The 20889-nt window shown below is 31.7% G+C and overlaps 1 protein-coding gene across 1 annotated transcript; it reads left to right on the forward strand.

Annotated features, from left to right (window-relative positions):
• The first annotated feature begins 5454 nt into the window (after positions 1-5454).
• LOC145333964 (uncharacterized) lies at positions 5455-20882 on the forward strand. The gene is made up of 13 exons (XM_080179225.1): positions 5455-5495; positions 9466-9576; positions 14978-15062; positions 15489-15547; positions 15929-15975; positions 16098-16200; positions 16815-16931; positions 17289-17363; positions 17657-17735; positions 18333-18433; positions 18926-18989; positions 19645-19740; positions 20220-20882. The coding sequence occupies exons 1-13, from the start codon at positions 5457-5459 to the stop codon at positions 20312-20314; spliced, it is 1071 nt and encodes a 356-aa protein (XP_080035351.1). The 5' UTR covers positions 5455-5456; the 3' UTR covers positions 20315-20882.
• Positions 20883-20889: the final 7 nt, after the last annotated feature.

Here is a 20889-nt window from a genome sequence, read left to right on the forward strand (position 1 = left end):
TGACCCTATATATTAAAATTGACCCCAATTGAATGTTTTTTAATAAAAAATCTTTTGATTTCACGACCTTTAACTGCGAAAAAATTGGTTTTACAATTGGATTATTTTCGTCAACTATATGACTTTGATAAAAAAAATGATCATGTCTGACATGATATCGTCATATAAAATACTTTTTATGATCATCGCCGAAAAACGGCAAATAACGGAAACCGCCATTTTCGGCGGTTACGGCGGTAAAACGGCGGTTGGCGGCGCCAATTAATATTTTTATCTGTTTATTATTGCTCAAGGATTTACCAAAACAAATTATAGGTCTCTATCTGTGATAGAAGCCACGATATTCATGATTTATATCTGTAGTAAAAGCCGGACAAAAATCGGTCATAAAGTCGGTCAGGGAGCGGTCAAACGGTCATAACACCACTTTTCTCAGAAGGTCATTGATATCTAAGTATTCACCAACAAAATTTTAGGTTTCTACCTTATACACAAAAGTCATAATGTAGAAATTAAGATTTATTTAGAATTTTTTTTTGCTACCCAACCGACTTTGACCTGACACCACGACCGACACAGACCAGATATCTTAATTAAATCAACTCTTGCCGACGTATAATTACTAAACTTAAAAAGTCATGAAGTTACAGCTCTCCATCTTACCTACAAAAAAAATGAGATTGAAAAAACTAGAGGGGGGGGCTCTTTGAGCCCCCCCCCCCCCGATCTGTAAGGGTTAAAAGAAAACATAGTGCCTGTTCAATAAGATAAAAATCAAGGGTCGGTTAATAACACAATATAACAACAATCAAAAGTAGCGCAGTAAATCTTATTTAATTTACAATAAACCTAAAGCGACATTTTTAGAATTTGTTTTAAGTTACTAAAAATCACTAAAGGAATCAAATCTTCAAATATGTATAAAGAAAATAAATCAATACTTTATCCCATAAATTTAAGTAAAGGATGCATGTCTATCTGTCCGTCCGTACGAAGCTTAAAATCTCGTTAACTGCTGGACCATTGGGGCTCTGCTTCACTGGATATATATCTATGGGTCATATCACGTTTGAAATTATTGTCCTGGGTGTAGTGAACCTCCTTTTACGAAAAAATGGCCCAAACATTCTAGGGGAGAAGCTACTAGTAATAATAAGAACTAAACTTTAAATTTTACTATGTCTGTTATTTCTGTTTTTCTAATAAACCATGTACTATATAATTTCTATGATTTCTTTTATAGGTTTTGCACCTTAAAAAAATTTCCATTTGTGTCTTTTCTTATAAATTAGTCTTGTTTCAAAACAACAACAAAATACTAACTCAAGGCTTCATGTTGTCATATGTGTCATTAATAGAATAGCGTTACCCGAGAGATAAAGGTTAGCAGATTTCTATGTTTTTAATTAATAGTAAAGAGCTAAATTCTAATCAAAAATATGTCCTTATATATGCATATCTGAAACATTTTTTGAGTAAACATTAGTTGTTTTGTTCCCACACCAATTTGAATATGATTAGACACACCTATATTTTCTTATACCAGATTTTACATAAATAGAGTGCCAACGATAGGGTAATATTGTAGATATCTGGATATTGACTTAATTGCTTTTGAATGGTGTAAATAACCCCCGTACAAAAAAAATTCTCGGTTTATACTTCCACATAGGTCGACACTCCTCTACACCCCCTTACAAAGCCAAGAGGTTGTAAAATTAAAAATAAAGCCATCCTAGAATCAAGTGGATGTGAGAATATTTTCGCACAATTTCTCTGTGAATATTCCCCTAAAAAAGAAACATGTTTAAGCTGTGCACATCAAATAAAAAGCTTAATCTTTGGTATCAGCTGGATACAGGAAGAGGAAACCAAAGATAAAAATACTATACACAGCATATATTTTCTTTTAGCAGCAACTTGCCTAACTTTCTATTATCTCTATTTACCGTATAATATCTGTCACTTCTGTGTTTACGATCCTTGTTAAATGGGCTTTCTTCAAGCCAGTTTCTTCTGGTGATATAAAATTATTTTCAAGCATATTTAAATAACGTTGAAATGAAATGTTACAATGTGTAATAATAATACCAAGGATGACAAAACGTAACAAAGTAGAAAAATGGACAGCAAAAATGAGTTGAAAAGTTGCAAAGCATAACAAAAAGACTGACGGGCCAAGTAAGTAATATAGTAGATACGGTGCATTATTTGCCAAATGTACCACTTTTCTGCACTACCTCTCCGATTTTGTTAATACTCTATATTTTGGTCCGTTGGGTGATTCAAGGATGCTGGATGGCCAAAAAAAAGTTTCAGAGTCCCTGGATGTCTAGATATCTAGCTATCTATGAAGGTAGGTAACAAAAATTTAATAAACACCCATTTTTTCACAATTTTAAAAACAAATTTTTTTTTATCAATCTTACATCCAACCTATACATTTTATACACCAAAATGATCGTTTATTTATGTAAAAAGCGCACATAATGCTATTTTGGCCAAAACTCTAATTTTACAGGGTGTCCAACAAAAAGTGTATTTTGGATATCTAGCGTAATACCCAAAATACCTGTCCAAAAAAAATCATTTTTTTTGGCTTAAATCCTGTGTTTTATCTGTGGGCATATGTGGTATATAACGGTTCGGACCACCCGGGACTATAAGGTTGTCAAATTTCATTTTGGAACACCCTGTAAATGTGATTTTTGTGTCTGTAGGGCTAAAACTTGGTCCAAATTGGCTATTTTTTTCAAATTACTCTAATATGTGTCTTAGTATGTTTGGCCATAGTGTTTTCTGACTAGATCAATATTTTCCTATTTTTTGGACACCCTGTATTTTCAAAAAAAGAGAAAAAAATTTTGTTTTTTTTTAAATTTTTTTTCTATTTTTAAGTTACTTAAATCTGTCATATAGATACAGATTTTGACTAATAACGATAATATTTGCCTATTTTACAAATTTTTACACTTTTGGGACACCCTGTGCCTGTTTTTTAAAAATAATGGTTTTTGCCCATTTTTGGGAGGAAGGAGTCGTTTTAAGGCCATAGACTATTTCTTCATTTTTGTAGACCTTTTCAAGATACATCATTTGTTATTTATGCAAAAAGCGCAAAAACCGAACCGTTTTGCCGTTATTCAATGCCAAAGGCGGAATTTTTTACGTTTTTTGCCGTTCCCGAGGATTTAATGCGCATTTAAGGTAGGAAGACGTTGATTTTTCAAGATTATTCTGAAATACTTTTATTTAGGAAATTTAATTTTCTAAAATTCATATTAAGTCAAATTTTTTGTGCAGCTAACCGTTTTTCGTCGAGATGGATTTCAATTGTTAAAACAAGAAAATGAAGTGTATATAATATAAATAATTGCTATAACATAAGTAATAATAAAAGAAACATAAACCATGTGCATTTGAAATTCCTTTTGACAAAAATCGGTTGGATATACAAAAATTTTTACTTCACATGAAATTTAGTAAAATAAAATGCCTAAAGAAAAGTATTTCACAGTTATCTTGAAAAATCAACGTCTTCCTACCTTAAATGCGCATTAAATCCTCGGGAACGGCAAAAAACGTAAAAAATTCCGCCTTTGGCAGTGAATAACGGCAAAACGGTTCGGTTTTTGCGCTTTTTGCATAAATAACAAATGATGTATCTTGAAAAGTTCTACAAAAATGAAGAAATAGTCAATGGCCTTAAAACGACTCCTTCCTCCCAAAAATGGGCAAAAACCATCATTTTTCAAAAACATGCACAGGGTGTCCCAAAAGTGTAAAAATTTGTAAAAAAGGCAAATATTATCGTTATTAGTCAAAATCTGTATCTATATGACAGATTTAAGTAACTTAAAAATAGAACAAATTTAAAAAAAAACAAAATTTTTTTTCTTCTATTTTTGAAAATACAGGGTGTCCAAAAAATAGGAAAATATTGATCTAGTCAGAAAACACTATGGCCAAACATACTAAGACACATATTAGAGTAATTTGAAAAAAATAGCCAATTTGGACCAAGTTTTAGCTCTATAGACACAAAAATCACATTTACAGGGTGTTCCAAAATGAAATTTGACAACCTTATAGTCCCGGGTGGTCCGAACCGTTATATACCACATATGCCCACAGATAAAACACAGGATTTAAGCCAAAAAAATGATTTTTTTCGGACAGGTATTTTGGGTATTACGCTAGATATCCAAAATACACTTTTTGTTGGACACCCTGTAAAATTAGAGTTTTGGCCAAAATAGCATTATGTGCGCTTTTTACATGAATAAACGATCATTTTGGTGTATAAAATGTATAGGTTGGATGTAAGATTGATGAAAAAATTTATTTTTAAAATTGTGAAAAAATGGGTGTTTTTTTAATTTTTGTTACCTACCTTCATAGATAGCTAGATATCTAGACATCCAGGGACTCTGAAACTTTTTTTTGGCCATCCAGCATCCTTGAATCACCCAACGGACCAAAATATAGAGTATTAACAAAATCGGAGAGGTAGTGCAGAAAAGTGGTACATTTGGCAAATAATGCACCATACATATAAAGCCGAATAACAACCAAATCTCCCGACTGTAAATTAAAATTATTTGAGGGAAACTTTGAACACTGCTAGTTTGAAAACCTAAATCAATAATTAATCAAAGCCTCCAACGTTTCTAGGTCAACGAATAAGAAAACGTAAAAACATTGGTGACCAGTGAAATATCAATAATCTCTCTCTAAAAAAAGCAATATTTTCTTGGATAAAAATATTGCAAATTTTGTAGCACCCTGTTGTGCGTGCATCTAAATTGTTAACTAAATGTTATCTTCCAAATGCTAAGTGACTCTGCGACGCATCTTCCCCAAGATAAAGGGGGAGATAAACAAAATCAAATTAAATTTCGTATACATTTGTTTTTACACTAAAAATAACATGACATTATTATAAAATAGTAAGAGGATGTCTGTCTGTGTGTGGCTGGTATGATTTTCCTTCAAAGTTAAACCAACCACCCTACAAAGATAAAACGCCCCTAGAAACCTCAAATAAAAATATAACAAAACAGTTTCTTATTAAAACTAAAATGTAAGTGGAGGGTCAAATTACCTCCCCCATCTTTCCTCCAATGTCCCTAGAGACCTCTCCTTTTAAAAACATTTAGGGAGAAAGGGTAATTTATCATTCATTAAGCCCCTCCCTCCGCCATCAAAAAGGTTATGGGGAAAACATTCTAATATGTCAAAGATATTGTACAATATACATACAAGATTTTCATATCCAGATAAAAAGACAGAGGAAATTCTTTTAATACATCAATCAATTATGAATTTAAATATCCTCTTTAATAGCTTTAAAAAATTAAATGATTTAATATTTAAGACCAATTTACCAATGTATATATCCCTGGTATGACTCTTGTTTAGGCATGAGCTTACCAATTTTCCCTCTTCAGTTGAAAATGTTGGTTAGACAAGCAAAGTTGAGTGGTGGGATGAAGGTGTGTCGGAGTTTTTTTTTGTTGTTGCTTATTTTAATTTACATATTGTGGTTAAAAAAACTTTCGAATTCAAAGTAATTATACAATATACATCATACAAAGTATATTCTTATCTGAAGGAAGCAACTTTATTGCCTATAAAAAATTGACGTCATACAATACAAATGACCAATGTTAGGCCAGTACATATTTCAATTGACCAATTGTAAAATGTATACTGGCCTCTCATTGGTCATATGTATTGCACTTCGTCATTTTTGTAAAGGCACTGTAAGACGCTCCTATTTGAAGTATATTAAAATTTAATGAGGGGGAGTGAGGTGGTTTTTCGTTTGTTTGTTATTACTTTAGGTTAAGTCAGGTTAGGTTATAGTGATTTTTAGATAGGACCGGCGGGGTTATACATAGTAAAAAAACTACCCCTTTCCTCACAATTTATTAATTTAAAAAAATAAGTGGTTTAGGGCCCGGGGGGATATTTCAGTGCTTCACTTTATATTGGTATTTTTTTGGAATATAAAAAAACATTAGAATTTCTTGTAAATTTACCACAACCATAAAAAACCACACCAAAAAATATTAAAGTGAGCATAAAAAAGTCAGTTCCACTTAATCAATTATAAGATTGATACGCAAAAACAAGAACAATTATCTAAAAGTTTCATAGCAAAAATAAGCTAAAAACTTTAAAAATATGCTTAATCTGAACATATACTTGCATTTTATAAGATAATCAGTTACGGACGGATAGACCGATTCTAACTATAGAAAAGCCTCGTTTTTGTAAATGCGCGGAAAAAAAAACTGAAAACTTTTTGATGGACAATTTAATTAGTCAAAACTAAGATAAAAATGCCACAATTAAACGCAAAAACTTATTCAACAAGACGTGCATATAAAGCAACATAAAAAATGTTTAACCAAATAAGCAATTTCTGTATTGCAAGTGCCTTAAAGGGACTTCGCCCTAAGATAGGTATTAGGATATTATACCCACCCTTTTTTTCGGGGGAGGGGGGTGTTCTAGCAGCCATTTCTCTTCAATGGGGGGGGGGGGGGGATTGATGTACTTACTTACTAAATAGCTTAAAACTAGTTTAGAATAATACAAACGTCAATTTAAAAAATATTCTTGTCGTTTATGAGATCTTCATGAACTTTCACGTAGTTTTATAACGTATGCTATTTTGTAAGTCTAAAGTCAATACAAATAAAAAAAATATTGAATTGATTTTATCAATAAGCAAAAGAAATCTTTAAAAAGCTTTAAGAAGTGGACTTACCGTAAAATAGCATAAAACCTATTGAGGACAATAAATGAGCAGTGAGCACATCCAGCTGTATGCGATATTTTACTAGAAATACAACCATATTAAGCTATATTTGTGCAGTTATTTATCGCATCGTTTTTATAGAAAACTTTTCGCAGATATGAAAGTGAAAAATGCACGGGCTAAACACTGGTATTGTGATTTTTCATTTAACTATTCGTACAAAATTGTCTAAAATACATCATTTTATTAATATTAATCAGTTTTGAACCTACACTGGAAATTTTTTTTTTTGAACAAACACTTCAAAATGAAAAAACAATATCTTAATGTTTTGACAAATGATTGTTTTGATATTTATCATCTAATTAATGATGTCACGCTTTTCAAAAAAAATCTAATTTTTCTTGCAATTTATTAGTTTGTTAAACGCTTTAAAAAGCATCAAACAAGAATTAAAGAATATCTATTCCTCGCATCGTATTATAAACAGCTTTCCGCGGATATAAAATGTACAATTATAAGATTGAAACCATTTTTTTAGCCCCGAGTTGCCGAAGGCACGGGCTAACAAAACTGGTTTTAATCTTATGATTGTACATTATTATTTTCGTAGAAGGCTGGATATAATACGAGGCTAGACATAGTTTTTTTTTCGTATGGATGAGAACCGGTTCCTATCCACCGGATTCGAATTTAAGATCACTAATTAAGCCACTCTTCAAAATATCAGATAATAGCTAGTCACCAGGAATAAGGTATAACCAACAAGGAAATTAATTCGAAAATTGATTTGGGGGGCAAAATAACGCAACCTTTATTATTTATGCTCATTGCTCATTTACCAAACCCCAACCCTTATTTTAAAAATGATTGTGAATATCATGACAGATCATTAAAGACAAAATCATTTGACTAACTAAATTACAGAGCTGCTTTTCGTCTAGTATACAGTAAAAAATCTTGGAATTCCTTTTTTTCCTGAAGCCACAAGTTTTTACTATTCTTTATGGTTTTTTATAGCAGCCAATCGTTAACTAATTTCATCTATAAAAGTTTTTTTTTATATTTTTTACTTTTGAAATAAACTATAGTTTTACCAACATATTGTTCGAATGATAATAGTAGACGTAAAAATAGATAGACAGACAAACATCCTGTTGCTTTAGTATATAGTATTTTTCATTCTCAAGGTATATATTTGCTATATAAGTTTAATTAGTTTATTGGGTATAGTCCCTTTCGTGACATCGCACCTTAAGGGGCGATTCTTCATATTTTTCACAGTAGGTTTTCTCCTAATTCTAGCCCCTGCGGGAGGCTCTAACAGTCCTACCGTTTAGTTGAAGAGCTTCGCTTTTATAGATGTTGTCATCCTTGTCTTATGATGACTTGATTGGTTTGCACTATTTTAATTTATCACAAATCGATGATTAGTGCAAATGAATTATTACTCTCCCTGATTTTAAAATTAAATTTACAAAATCCCTTAAACTATCATTGGAACGTTCACAATTGCTACCCTAAAATATTAATTGATTAGTTGCTCTATAGCTAGGGGTGTGTGAGTCACTCGGATTAATGGCCAACAATCCCAAATGATGATACACAAAATTACCCTTTCTGTAGATAAGAATTAGTGGTTGAAACGTTTGATCACCCAACTTTATAAATCATCAAATTAAATTAACTAAAGCCTGAAAGCCGATGAATAAGAAAACATTATCATAAAATTTCGGGGACTAGTGTAATAAACATCCCCTCTGTCTAGGGTTATATGTCACCCGGCGTCCACTTTTGATCACATAAAATTGTGTACAGTGTAGTTCAACACCAAAAATAAGGGAGTGGAAAAAAATGTTCATGTCATTGGAAAAATAATGAGAAAAAAATCCCAATTTTTTAATATTAATAATAAAAAAAAACGTTGCAACCTTATAAGACTCTTTTCTCCTTTTCTAAGTAAAAATGATAATTAAGTAAACGTAACCGATTTATATCCGCTGGATTAGAACCGGTTCCGAGCCATAATGACAAATTATGTATCGCATTGTATTGTAGACAACTTCCCATTAATAATAAACTAAATAAATACCATTCATGTAATATCCGCAAAATGCTGACATTATAAAGTAAACGATAGTGGATTAGTTATTTATAGCATAGTAATATAAACAGATATCCGCAGGATTAGAACCGGATCCGAGCCACACTAAAAGAATTATTTGTCGCAACGCCTTTGGCCCCTCAGGGCTAGCAAAACTAGTTCTAATCTTATATCTTTTTATTTTAATATCCGCGGAAATATGTAAATATTTTATTGAAATTTTAAGCGGCGATGCCTCTCTATGTTGACGGAAAGCTCTAATTGGTCTAACTCAACATCTCTTTACACAAAAGAAACATCACATGAATCATTTATTGCGTTGCCGCGGATAGTGATATTTTTTCAATAACAGTTTTGTTAGCTCCTAGGGGCTGTAATACAGTAAAAGCGTGAGTCCTAAAACTTAAGGATAGGGGGGGGGGGGGGGGGGGCAAACACATATATTTTTTTTGAATTGTTGAAAGAAGAGGTGAAAAACTAGATTACTAGATTAAAAAAAGGTTAAAAAAATATTATATAAGAATGTAATATTTAAGATTTTACAATAGTAAAACAATATAAAATTGTAATATTTTTTCTAAAATCTGTTCAGGTATTTGTGCAGGTTGCCTGTATGATCCTGATGGCCCTGCCCACCTGTACCTGTCTACCACAGAATTATGATGATATTGATATGAGCATTGATCAACCTAAAGGAGAATCGGTAAGTTTCTTATTTCATTTCGCTACTGTAGCGTAATACGTATCACATCCGTTAGTCTGTTGGTCAAATTTCGGGCAAAACCGCGTTATTAAGACATTCAATATTTTTGTTACTGCTACTTTAGTCAAAGTTCTTACAATCAAAGGATAGGTGGTCTGAAAAGTTGGACGTTGGGGCCTTGAGACCAATTATAAAGGTCTAACACTACTTTGTTATCAACCGTTCCCAGGGGTATTAAGTATGTAAGTTTTTATCATTTTCTTCAAAGCTCTCTAGAAAATGTATCTTGTTTTGGCAGCTTTAAAAATCATGGAAACAATAGGGATCTAAAGGAATAAGTCAATAAACAAGAAATTGATTTAACAATCAATTACGGTATACAATTACTGCTTGTGTGAATCACGGAAATGAGGTATAGAATACAGGACACAACCCAATCTGTCCAATCTTCAAAAATACATATTACACTATATAGATACATTTAATTTTCTTTACATTCTATTTACTAAAACAAGCCCTAATAAAAACTTTCGGGTATAATCCCTTTCGTGGCAACGCCTCTTAAGCTGCGTTTCGTCGTATTTTAACAGTAGCTTTTCTCCTATTTCTAGCCCCTTCCTGCGGGGCCAATTGCCTAACCCTGCGGGGCAATCACCTAACCTAACCTAAAATAACCTCTCAACAGTCAAAAGCTACTGTGTAAATAAGACGAATCGCCGCCCCTGAAGAGCCGTTGCCAAAAAAGGGACAATTTCCAAATTTTCTCTTTTTTTGTAAAATATGATCGTAAATTTATTTAATCTTTAAAAAAAACATTTTTTATGTTTTCTGAATCATGAATGATTTAAATTTATCAGGGAGGAAGATAACAATTTTAAAGAACGCCCAAGCTTTTCATTCTAAGAGTGTTAATTGAGAGGGGATCTAGTATACTTTATCAAATTTTGTAAGTGCTTACGGCAACAAAAAATATTTTCTTGGGAGGGGAGTTATACATCCATTTATCCAAAAACCCCTGGAACAACCTATAGTGCTGAGATTTATCTATAATCTTACTATCCTATCTATAATACAAAGTATAACGATGTTTGTCTGTCTGTCTGTTTGTTTGTACCATCGTTTACCAATCGGGTTCTCCATAAAATAGTAGCTTTTTTTACTTTTTTTAAATATAAATTTAAAAAGCGGGTTTTTGGGATTCAACTCCTTCCCTCCTCAAGTGCCCCTAGAGGCCTCTAGGGGACGAAGCCGCTAGTATTATTGAAAACTTGAAAAATGAAATATTATTGGTTAATGAGTAATTTCTGCTCGATTGTCCCATCCCTATTTATCCCTGGAAATGTTTAATCTAAATATTTTCAAGTGATGCAACCTCTGCGACAAACAATGATAAGAATGTCTTAAGTAGCGTAGCAATCACAACCTTCAGATTTTTTTGATAAAAAGACCAGTAAATTGTAAATTTTACAAGTAATAGGTTAGGAGTTTATAAAGTAAAATATTGAGAAGCAGGACTTAGTAATCTATACATCAAGGCTTTTCTAAGAAATTTGAAAGGATTTTATACATAGGTTAATAAATATGAATTTTACATATTTATTTATTATATATTTTCTGTACGGACAAATATAGTTATATTGTGGCTGCACTGAGAAAAAGTATCAATGGGTGCTGAAAACCATTTCATATTTTTCAATTAAATAGAAATTTTTAAAAAAAATTATTTGTTCATTCATTGCATTTATATTGAAAATTAACAGGGATAAAGATGCTAAAGAATTGAATTACAGGAATATGAAAATAAAGCGGCACGCCCTTAAAGGCCTCTAGGGGCCCTTGAGGTGTAGTTTCTATTGTAGTTTTAAAAAGAATAAGTTTCGTTAACCTTGTAGGAAGGGAAGTAAATATATCTTGAAAGGGTGTTGATACATTCCCCCAAAATAGAATTAGATGTTTTGTCCCAACTCCCAAAATGGAGTGGGGACAAAACACCTAATTTAAAAATGCCTAACTAAAAATGCCTAACTAAAAATGCCTAACTAAAAATACCTAAGTTTAAAAATACGTAATGTTAAAAACACCTACGTTAAAAACACCTAATTTATAAATGCCTTATTTATAAATGCCTAATTTAAAAACGCCCAACTAAAAATGCCTAACTAAAAATACCTAATTTTAAAAATGTCTAATTTTAAAAATGCCTAATTTAAAAATACCTAATTCTAAACTATCTAAACGCCTAATTTAACAATGCCTAATTCTAAAATATCTATTTTGTTCACTAAAATACTTAAAATTTTGATAACATTAATCCAATTGACTGATGGTTCATCTTTACAATGAAGCTTCCCATAGTTCATGGTTTAAAACGCTTTTGGGGAGGTTACCAACACCTTCCAATGAGAAATCGCCCTTTCAAAAAATCCCCCCCCCCTTCCCCCCGTTTTTTATATTTCTTTAATCTTTCTTTATAAATCTAGAACTAAAATGGGGGATGGTCAGGTTAACTATCACCCCCCAAGAAAGCGACACTACGGCTACCTAGGTTAGGGAAAAAACCAATAAAAATTCATTTTCTTTGTCCTCCAACCTTTGATTTTACTAATTAATTTATTTCTCATGAGTCATGTGAGGTGCCACAAACTAATCATAAAATTTTATTTTTAAAAGCAAAGCTTTTCTATAATTAGGGTCGGTCCGTCCGTCCAGTTTTCTATTTCAAACTATATTTTGAAATTTTTGAGGGGGGTTGTAACCCCCTCCCCCCCAACACTTATTGAATTCCCCTCCGTTCTGCAATCGCTCCTAGAGGACTCCAGGGGGCGTAGCTGCCGGTTTAATATGTTCAACAACAGTTTTAAGATATGCTTAAAATTAGGTTTTTTTAAATTAGGTATTTTAAAATTAGGTATTTTTAAACTTAGGTATTTTTAAACTTAGGTATTTATAGTTAGGTGTTTATAAAATTAGGCATTTTTAAAATTAGGTGTTTTGTCACATTAGGCATTTTTAAAATTAGGTATTTTTAAATTAGACATTTTTAAATTAGGTATTTATAAATTAGGTGTTTTGTCACATTAGACATTTATAAAATTAGGCATTTTTAAATTAGGTATTTTTAAATTAGGTGTTTTGTCCCCACTCCCAAAATAGTTTTAAAAATCCTTCCCAGGACCTATGAGAAGCTACACTGTTAAGTGGTAAGTGAAATCTTTTGGTACAGACAGACAGACACACACACACGTACAGAGATATTGTTACTTTAATATAAGAAGACAACAACAAACTCTCGCACACGGATGCCACACTCTCGGAGGTGAATTAGAGGAAATGTCGTCTTTTTTAACTTAGCAGAGTAAGGTTTAAGAGGCATAGGAAATTTTACAAAGAGCACAACAAATGACTCAAGGAACGCTCCCTTTCCGATACAAATATATCTAAAAATCTGAGACTGCTTAGGATGCCAGAGATAATAATATGCATATGCAAATTTCATTTTGATATAATCTTTTCTTCCAATCAAAAAAATAATTATTTATTTTCTACGGTTCTGTTGAAATAGTTGTTATTATTAATAATTACAAAACTAAAGATTTTAAATTAATCTTCTTAATTATTATCTTATTCAACAATATTGAAAAACAATAAAAAAAAAACATTTTAAATATTGATGATATTGAGTTGACCATGTGAAAATTGTGTAGATTTTTTCCAACTTCAAAAACAATATATTTATTTTAAATCGAAAGATAAAAAAAATATCTTAAAAATCTAATTTTTAGAAAACTTTTAGGATCTACTGCAGTTCACTGTAAAATATTTCTGGTAAGAATATTTCAAAAAATCTATGAATTTTAAAGGCTGATAGCTGCCAAACGGCTGAACGTACAGATTATACCCGCACACCATTTTAAGTGGCATAAGAAGGCCTACAAAAAATCTGGAATAACCAATAATGATAAAGATAAATAATGCACAGGGAAAGATTCACTGAAGAAAGAGCGCATAAAATTGGTCTTTTTGCGCATTACTCTGCACTGCGACATAATTATGCATTATTGATTTATGGCTATTCCAGATTATTTGTAGGCCTTCTTATGCCGCTTAAAACAGTGTGCGGGCATGATCTGTACGTTCAGCCGATTGGCAGCTAGCAGCCTTTAAAATTCATAGATTTTTGGAAATATTCCTTACCAGCAATATTTTACCGTGAACTGCAGTAGATCCAACTTATATTTAAAAGCAGGTTTATCTATTCTTCCTAAAACTGATGTAAAACTACTTTTTGTCATTTCTCTTGGGAGGGTGATGGTACCCTCCCCCGAAATAGTTATAAACCTTCCCGGGACCCTTTTAAGGCGAAGTTAAGGAGAGTTAAGTGGTTAGCGAGATCTTTCGGTACAAACACACAAACATCCTGTTATTTAACTAGAATTACTGCCAAACAACGTCTCAACGCTATCTTTTATGTAATTGTAGAGATGTTAATGTGATAAGACTTCTTTAGGCAGGCACTCCTATTTAAAGACTGCATTTTTTTGCAGCAAAACAACTCTATAATTTACTAAGTAATAAAGAGCGACAATAATATATTTAGTTTTATAAATGATCGAAAACACACAAAAACTATGCATGACAACCCATAACAACTTAATACTAAAATAAAATATTTTAGTCAAAGGAGAAAATGGTAGGTTTACAACTCTTTGTAATATAAAACAAACTTAAACTATGAGCGTATGGGCAGTCCCATATTGCAAAAAAAACCTTCTCAATGTTTGAATTTGCCTCGAGAGGATCAAATTTTTGAGGAGGCTAATGCGACAATAAACCTTTTCTAAAAGCTTACAAGTTAAACATGTTGGAATAAGAAAAATAACTTGATATCTACCTATCGCCTGTGTCATCCTTGTTTGATAAGCCCAAGACAGCAACAATTCATTTTGTGACACTTTTTCTCCATTATGTACCTTTAAACTTTAAAATGGTAGTTTCCTTCAAACTTACAATATCCCCCACCCCTTCCCGGTTTAGATTATTTCTTTTATAAAAGAAGAAAAAATGAGGGAGGGGGGGAGGGTAGTTTGTTCTTCTTATTTTAGTATGGATAAAAAATTATTTATATATCTATCTTTATTCTATAATCTATTTATAGATTAATCAGCCAATACGTTTATCCTTGTCAAAATCTATTTTATTTCTATATTTTATCTATTTATTTATCCATCTACTTGGATTGCTATATCTATATTTATGTTTATTATAATCTAAATGAATTAAATTATGAATATTTCATCGTTATCTTAAATCAATCAAATTAGTAATGTATATTGGACGTAATGACTATTATGGAGTGATGCCTATTAAACTAATACTTTTATCTTGATATCTTATATTCTAGGTATCCATATCTCAGTCCAACCCAAGTAGTAATGCTATACATATTGGACATAATAACCCGGATGGAAGCGACATTTCAATTTCTCAGGAACCAAATTTTAAAGAATAAATGTTGTTAAAAATGTATTAAAATAGTTTTAACATATAAGAGGTTTTAGTTCTCAATAGGCACTTTGAAGGAAAGCACTCATGTTTTTTTTTCTTTTGATATCAACTTCAATAATTTTAGATGTTTGGTAATTTATACTTCTAATATTTTCACCCCTAGCCTCTCCAAGGATTCGATCCAGAATTAGAGTGGGAGGTCCCCCCTCCCTTATTTGATTTTTATAATTTTAAAATGAAATGAAAAAAATCACAATAATTATGGTATTCTCTTCAAAACAAATCCCATTAAGGTTAGCTGTTACTTACATCTTGAGCTTCAGATTAACAGAACGTCAGACAGCCATCGTTCTACATTATATCATAGATGCTGTATATTGAAAATGACTTTTAAGCTTTGGTCCTCTAGACAAATCCGTACAACACCTCTGTTCATATCAGCATGAACGTTGGTAAAGATACAAAGGTAACAAATTATATTTTTGTATAGCTTGACAGATGGGGAAGCGTGATCTAATATTAACCCGTTGCCTTGCTAATATCACGAGAAATATTCAAAATCAATTAAATTCTGTTTAGAGTTTCTAGATAATAGTCCTATTCCTAGGGATCTTAAGATATAAATCTCCAATAGAGATGACCTAAAATGCCCCAACTGGTTATACAGTCAGTCATTTTGAACCGACCAATTAAGATTTGTTTATAAACATTATAATTTACAGTTTAATGTCCCTCCCCTTCATGCTGGTTAATTACTCTTTACCAACGTTTTGTAATTTTTCTACAGTTTTTAAAGAATAATAATTTTGTTATTGGTGTAATATTCACATGTACATATATGTTACAGGTTAAAGTAGAAATGACAGAAGGAGTAAATGTTCAATTACATGTCAGGTAAAATTCCTCTCCCTCTCCATTGATATATGGAGTTTTAAATTTTAAAAAAATATGTGGATTTCAATTTATGAAAAAAAAAACATTTCATTTTGCAAAAAAAAATTAATAAATAATTCTAGTTTCAATGGTATGACTAACAGTGAATGTGAAATAATGGTGGCTGGATGTTTTAATTGTTCAGTTCATGCATCCTTCCAGAATCCAGTTAATACCCCAGTAAAGGTAAATACTGGTAACTAGTTACTTTAATTGTTCTGTGCATGCATCCTTCCAGAATCCAGTGAATACCCCAGTAAAGGTAAATACTGGTAACTGGTTACTATAATTGTTCTGTACATGCATCCTTCCAAAATCCAGTAAATACCCCAGTAAAGGTAAATACTTATAACTGGTTACTATAATTGTTCTGTACATGAATCCTTCCAGAATCCAGTGAAAACTCCAGAAAGGTAAATACTGGTAACTGGTTACTTTGATTGTCCCGTACATGCTTCCTTCCAAAATCCATTGAATAATTCCAGTAAAGGTAAATAATGGTAATTGGTAACTATAACTGTTCTGTACATGCATCCTTCCAGAATACAGTGAATACTCCAGTATAGTTAAATACTGGTAACTGGTTACTCTAATTGTTCAGTACATACATCCTTCCAGAATACAGTGAATACTCCAGTAAAGGTAAATACTGGTAACTGGTTACTCTAATTGTTATATAAATGCATCTTTTTAAAATAATTTCATTAACCTTGTAAAGGTAGCTAGGCAAATCCACTATTTAGTGCAAAATATCTTAGAAGATCTCTTACATTTTATGATTCCAAATATTAATAATGAAGGTAACAATGGATGATGCTAAAGTAAGCTTCCTTCATGTGAGCCAAAATATTCCCACCAGCAGTGATATGGAGGTTACCATGAACAATCCTGTCAACTCTCAGATTCATATCAGCCAGGTACAGCTATTATAAGCATAGCTTGTCTGTGATTACTGTCCTATTTGTAGCTATTTAGGTAATAGGCATAGTTTGACTTTTTACTTTGGTTTGAATCCTTAAAATTAAACTTATATTAGTAGATTTTTTGTGCTTATTTAGAAGATTTCTTTTTTATTCCCAAAATATTTTTAAATATTATTTTTGGATATATCTAAAAATAAAGAAAAAAAACAGATTCATGTGTAATTTGTATTTATTGATTAATAAAAACGTTTTTTTTTTGATAAAAAAATAAAATCTTTATAAGACTGCATAAGTTAATAAATAACTAGTATATTTTCATCAAAAATGTCTAAAACTTGACAATTGTTTTAGGCTGTACCAAGAAGCAGTTCTCTCACCTGGATGCTGAATGGTGATGCTGACAAAAATCAAGTTCATGTCTCACAGGTATAAAAGAATATTAACTACTGAATTCCCAGTTTTGTAATACAAAGAAGAAAGATGTTTGTTTGTATGAAACTTGATATCTCGGTAACCACTGGGCGATTGACCTCTTATTTTCATATTATTGTTTTATGATTTTTTTCTTGGGAGTCCAGATCGCACTACTTATAAACCTATCCCTTCTAAGTATTTTTATAAATCAAAATAAATGTGGGGGGGGGGGGGGGGAGACTCTTCATAAATTCTAGAGATGAAGCTACAATTGTATTGAAGTTTATAAGGATATGCTTCTTTAGAATGCTGCAGATGGAAACAGTGACCTGAATTGTACTCCTGATTGTCCTCAACCTGAGAATGAATATAGTTATGACTATTGTAAGTTAGATTTAAATTTTAGTTTGGTAGTTAAGCTACTTAACTTATTCTTGTCTGTCCGTCTCTCTTTTTTATAGATAAGGGACAAATAGATTTAACTAAAGTGTTGTTTATCCACAAAAGTACTTAAACATTTAGTATATTTCATTCTTCAAAAGTAGCACAGCTATTCCATAATTAAAATATGTCCTTACGATCGACTTCCACAAATCCGTAAGTCACAAAGAAAGATAAGGAGCTAGTAAAAGTGGCGGCACAGATTATGACGTCAAAAAAAAGTAAACCAATGAGAGGCCAGTATACACTGTAATTGACCAATGGTAAAATTTATAGTAGCCTCTCATTGATTAATTTTTTGACGTCATAATCTGTGCCGCCCCTTTTACTAGCTTCTAAGATAACATAGCGTATAAGGTTTCGTGATTTTTATTGTTTTACTACTATTATATATCATCTGCACTGTAAAAAAAATCATAGCATTTTTTTTTCACCCTAGCTATTGATGCGTTACTTATTGGCATAATTGTCCCTATAATATCATTAACGAAGCAACTTTATATATATGAATTACATGATTAAGTTGGCCCTTTTTTCTAGATGGGGATGAGAGTTCTAATGCAGTTGAGCCCCCTCCTCCCCCTCCCCCACCACCAAAGCCCCAGAGAAAACAACAAAATAATAATAACAGAAATAATCAGGTAATCTACAGATGCTTCTATACTTCATGAGAACTTTCTCGGATGTTATTAAAAATAGATTGGAGACATTAGGCTGAAATTTTATATATTCTCTGAAGCTCACTTTCCATTTGTTTACTGTATTTAGCGTATAAATATGATTATCTCGTTTACATAAAAATATACATAAAGTAGTAAGGTATTTTATCTTGTAACCCCTAAAAAAGTTCTCTATTTCAGGGAAACTTCACATATGTACCGTAACGGTTTTAGGATTACTTACTTCAAAATTAAGTTTTCTTTGTATCCCTTCGATTGCAGAGCCCCTTATTGCAAGGGGCGCAGCACCTAGTACTTCTTATATTTCTTTACAATAATCCATAAACAAAATGATAATTATACTTTAACTAATTCTGGTTGTATGTCTGTTTATTAGGCTAAAAAATTAATGGGTTACAAAGCATACTTTTAAATGGCCTAAAGATAGAAAATTAAAATAAAACATTATTAAAGAGAAACAATTCTGGTAACAGACGAAATGGAAATAATGGAGGAAGAAATAACAACAAAAATAAAGGTAATACAATCCTTATAATTTTTTGCCACTATAAAATTACTGCTTCACAGACTAAACTGGTGGAAAACTAGTGCTCGGTGGCGGCGCGTCAACCGCATGTAAGCCTCGGAGGTATCAACCTTTTACAATTAAAAAAAACAGCATGAAGAATTAACCTGACCCAAATATGGTAATTTTTTTAAAAAATCAAAGCATCCAAACAGGTTTAAATTTAAGACTTAGTAGCGGCTGATGCACGACTGCCAAGCTTTGTTTAAAACAATTACAGCATAATATGCAGAAAACAATACATTCTGTCTTACAATGATAACTACAGACTAGTTCTACATATCTCATTTCTTTGACTGGAGCTCATAATATATAGAAGATTGATTACGGCTTTCCTCAAAGTGCCTAGTCAATCATAGAAATCCCCCTCCCTTATTTTAAAATCAATATGTTTTTTTTTATTGTAAGTTATGTTACATTTATGTTATATTTGGTACAGGTCAGCCCCGCAGAGTTAGGGCACCGCAGGTATAAACCACGAGGTGTTATTCATAAGAAAAAAACTATTTCCCCGTTTATTTTTAATCTATTTATAAAATAAGGGGGGGGGGGTCTTGCTCGCCAGGAACTTTAAGGGAAAGAATCATATTAATTGTTTATTTTTAAGCTGGCGGACAGGGGCGCAGTGAGAACCCAAAATCCTCAAATTCTGGATTCCAGGGACAGAAAGGTTTCACCACCAAAGATGCTCAGGGCTGTCCAGGTATAATCACGGATCTTAGGGGATAAGACAATGGATGATAAATTGATGTGCATATCCTAAGGTTAACGCTCCTGTAGAATAGTTTAGACATTGAGACAATGCTAGTTTGAATCAAACATTCAATATTTAGTAAAAGTAACCAAAATATTTAGGTCAACGAATATTCAATATACGTGTATATAAAACTTTGTGTTCTAGTTTAATATATAGTCAAAATCATCTAAAATATCGGATAATGATAGTTTGAACAAACCAATTAAGATTTAAGAAAAGTTTTTAAGTCACCGAATGAAATATTATAACGAATTTATAAAACTTTGTTTACTCGTATAATTTACAGACTAATATCACCTCCCTTACTGGGAATAAGAATCAGGACAATATGGATCAGAAGTAGAGAATTATTAGATATTTGTTCAACAGTCTGCAAGACACACTATAAATTACTTATTTTCATTAATGAATTATTAATTTCATAGGAGGTTCTCTAGAAGCTTGCAACCAAGGGTGTCCAACAAATTATGGCAGTAGAGTAACTCAAGTTTGCCAGACTGTTTGCAAGAAAAGATGCTAAAAATGTCAAATAAAATTGTGTATCCGACAAAAGAACAACTTGCAAAAACATACTTTGTGTTTTCAATGACATTTTGTATATCAAAGACATATTTATGACAAAAAGTCCACTGATAAAAACCTCTATCATACAAGTTGATATAAATAAACCTATGATGTGTTTTTGATGGTTGTACTTTTGTCATGTGCCCTTTTTTTATAGCGAAGCTACTCTATAATTCACTTTGTCTGTCCATCCGCCAGCCTGTCAGTCCATTACACTAATGGGGAAATTTCTCAGCTAATATTAAAGATACAGTTAGAATTTTAAGTGAATATTACAATGGCATACATAATCTAAACATTGTTTTCGCCCGTCTGTCGGTCAATTTACGAAATGTATAGGCATATGCTTACTTATCTCTATAGGAAGGAAGTCAAGAAACATCCTAAATAGTATGTAAACCTAATTTTTGTATGAGTCAACTTATTAACACTGCTTTTTCATTATATGATAGATATTGAATTATATTGTAAGCTTTATGTATATATTGTAAATATATTTTTTAATAAAAAATAATTAAAAATAATTGTATG

This window comes from Acartia tonsa, chromosome 12 (assembly GCF_053477335.1).
Source record: "Acartia tonsa isolate MP-2025a chromosome 12, ASM5347733v1, whole genome shotgun sequence".
Lineage (NCBI taxonomy): Eukaryota > Metazoa > Arthropoda > Copepoda > Calanoida > Acartiidae > Acartia > Acartia tonsa.

Bases quoted from the DNA above. Each gene is read 5' to 3' on its own strand.
- LOC145333964 (XM_080179225.1), top strand. From the start codon at position 5,457: ATGTTGGTTAGACAAGCAAAGTTGAGTGGTGGGATGAAG. The intron at 16,932-17,288 runs GTACAGCTATTA...CAATTGTTTTAG, and splicing joins CTCAGATTCATATCAGCCAG to GCTGTACCAAGAAGCAGTTC. The intron at 18,990-19,644 runs GTAATACAATCC...TTTATTTTTAAG, and splicing joins AAATAACAACAAAAATAAAG to CTGGCGGACAGGGGCGCAGT.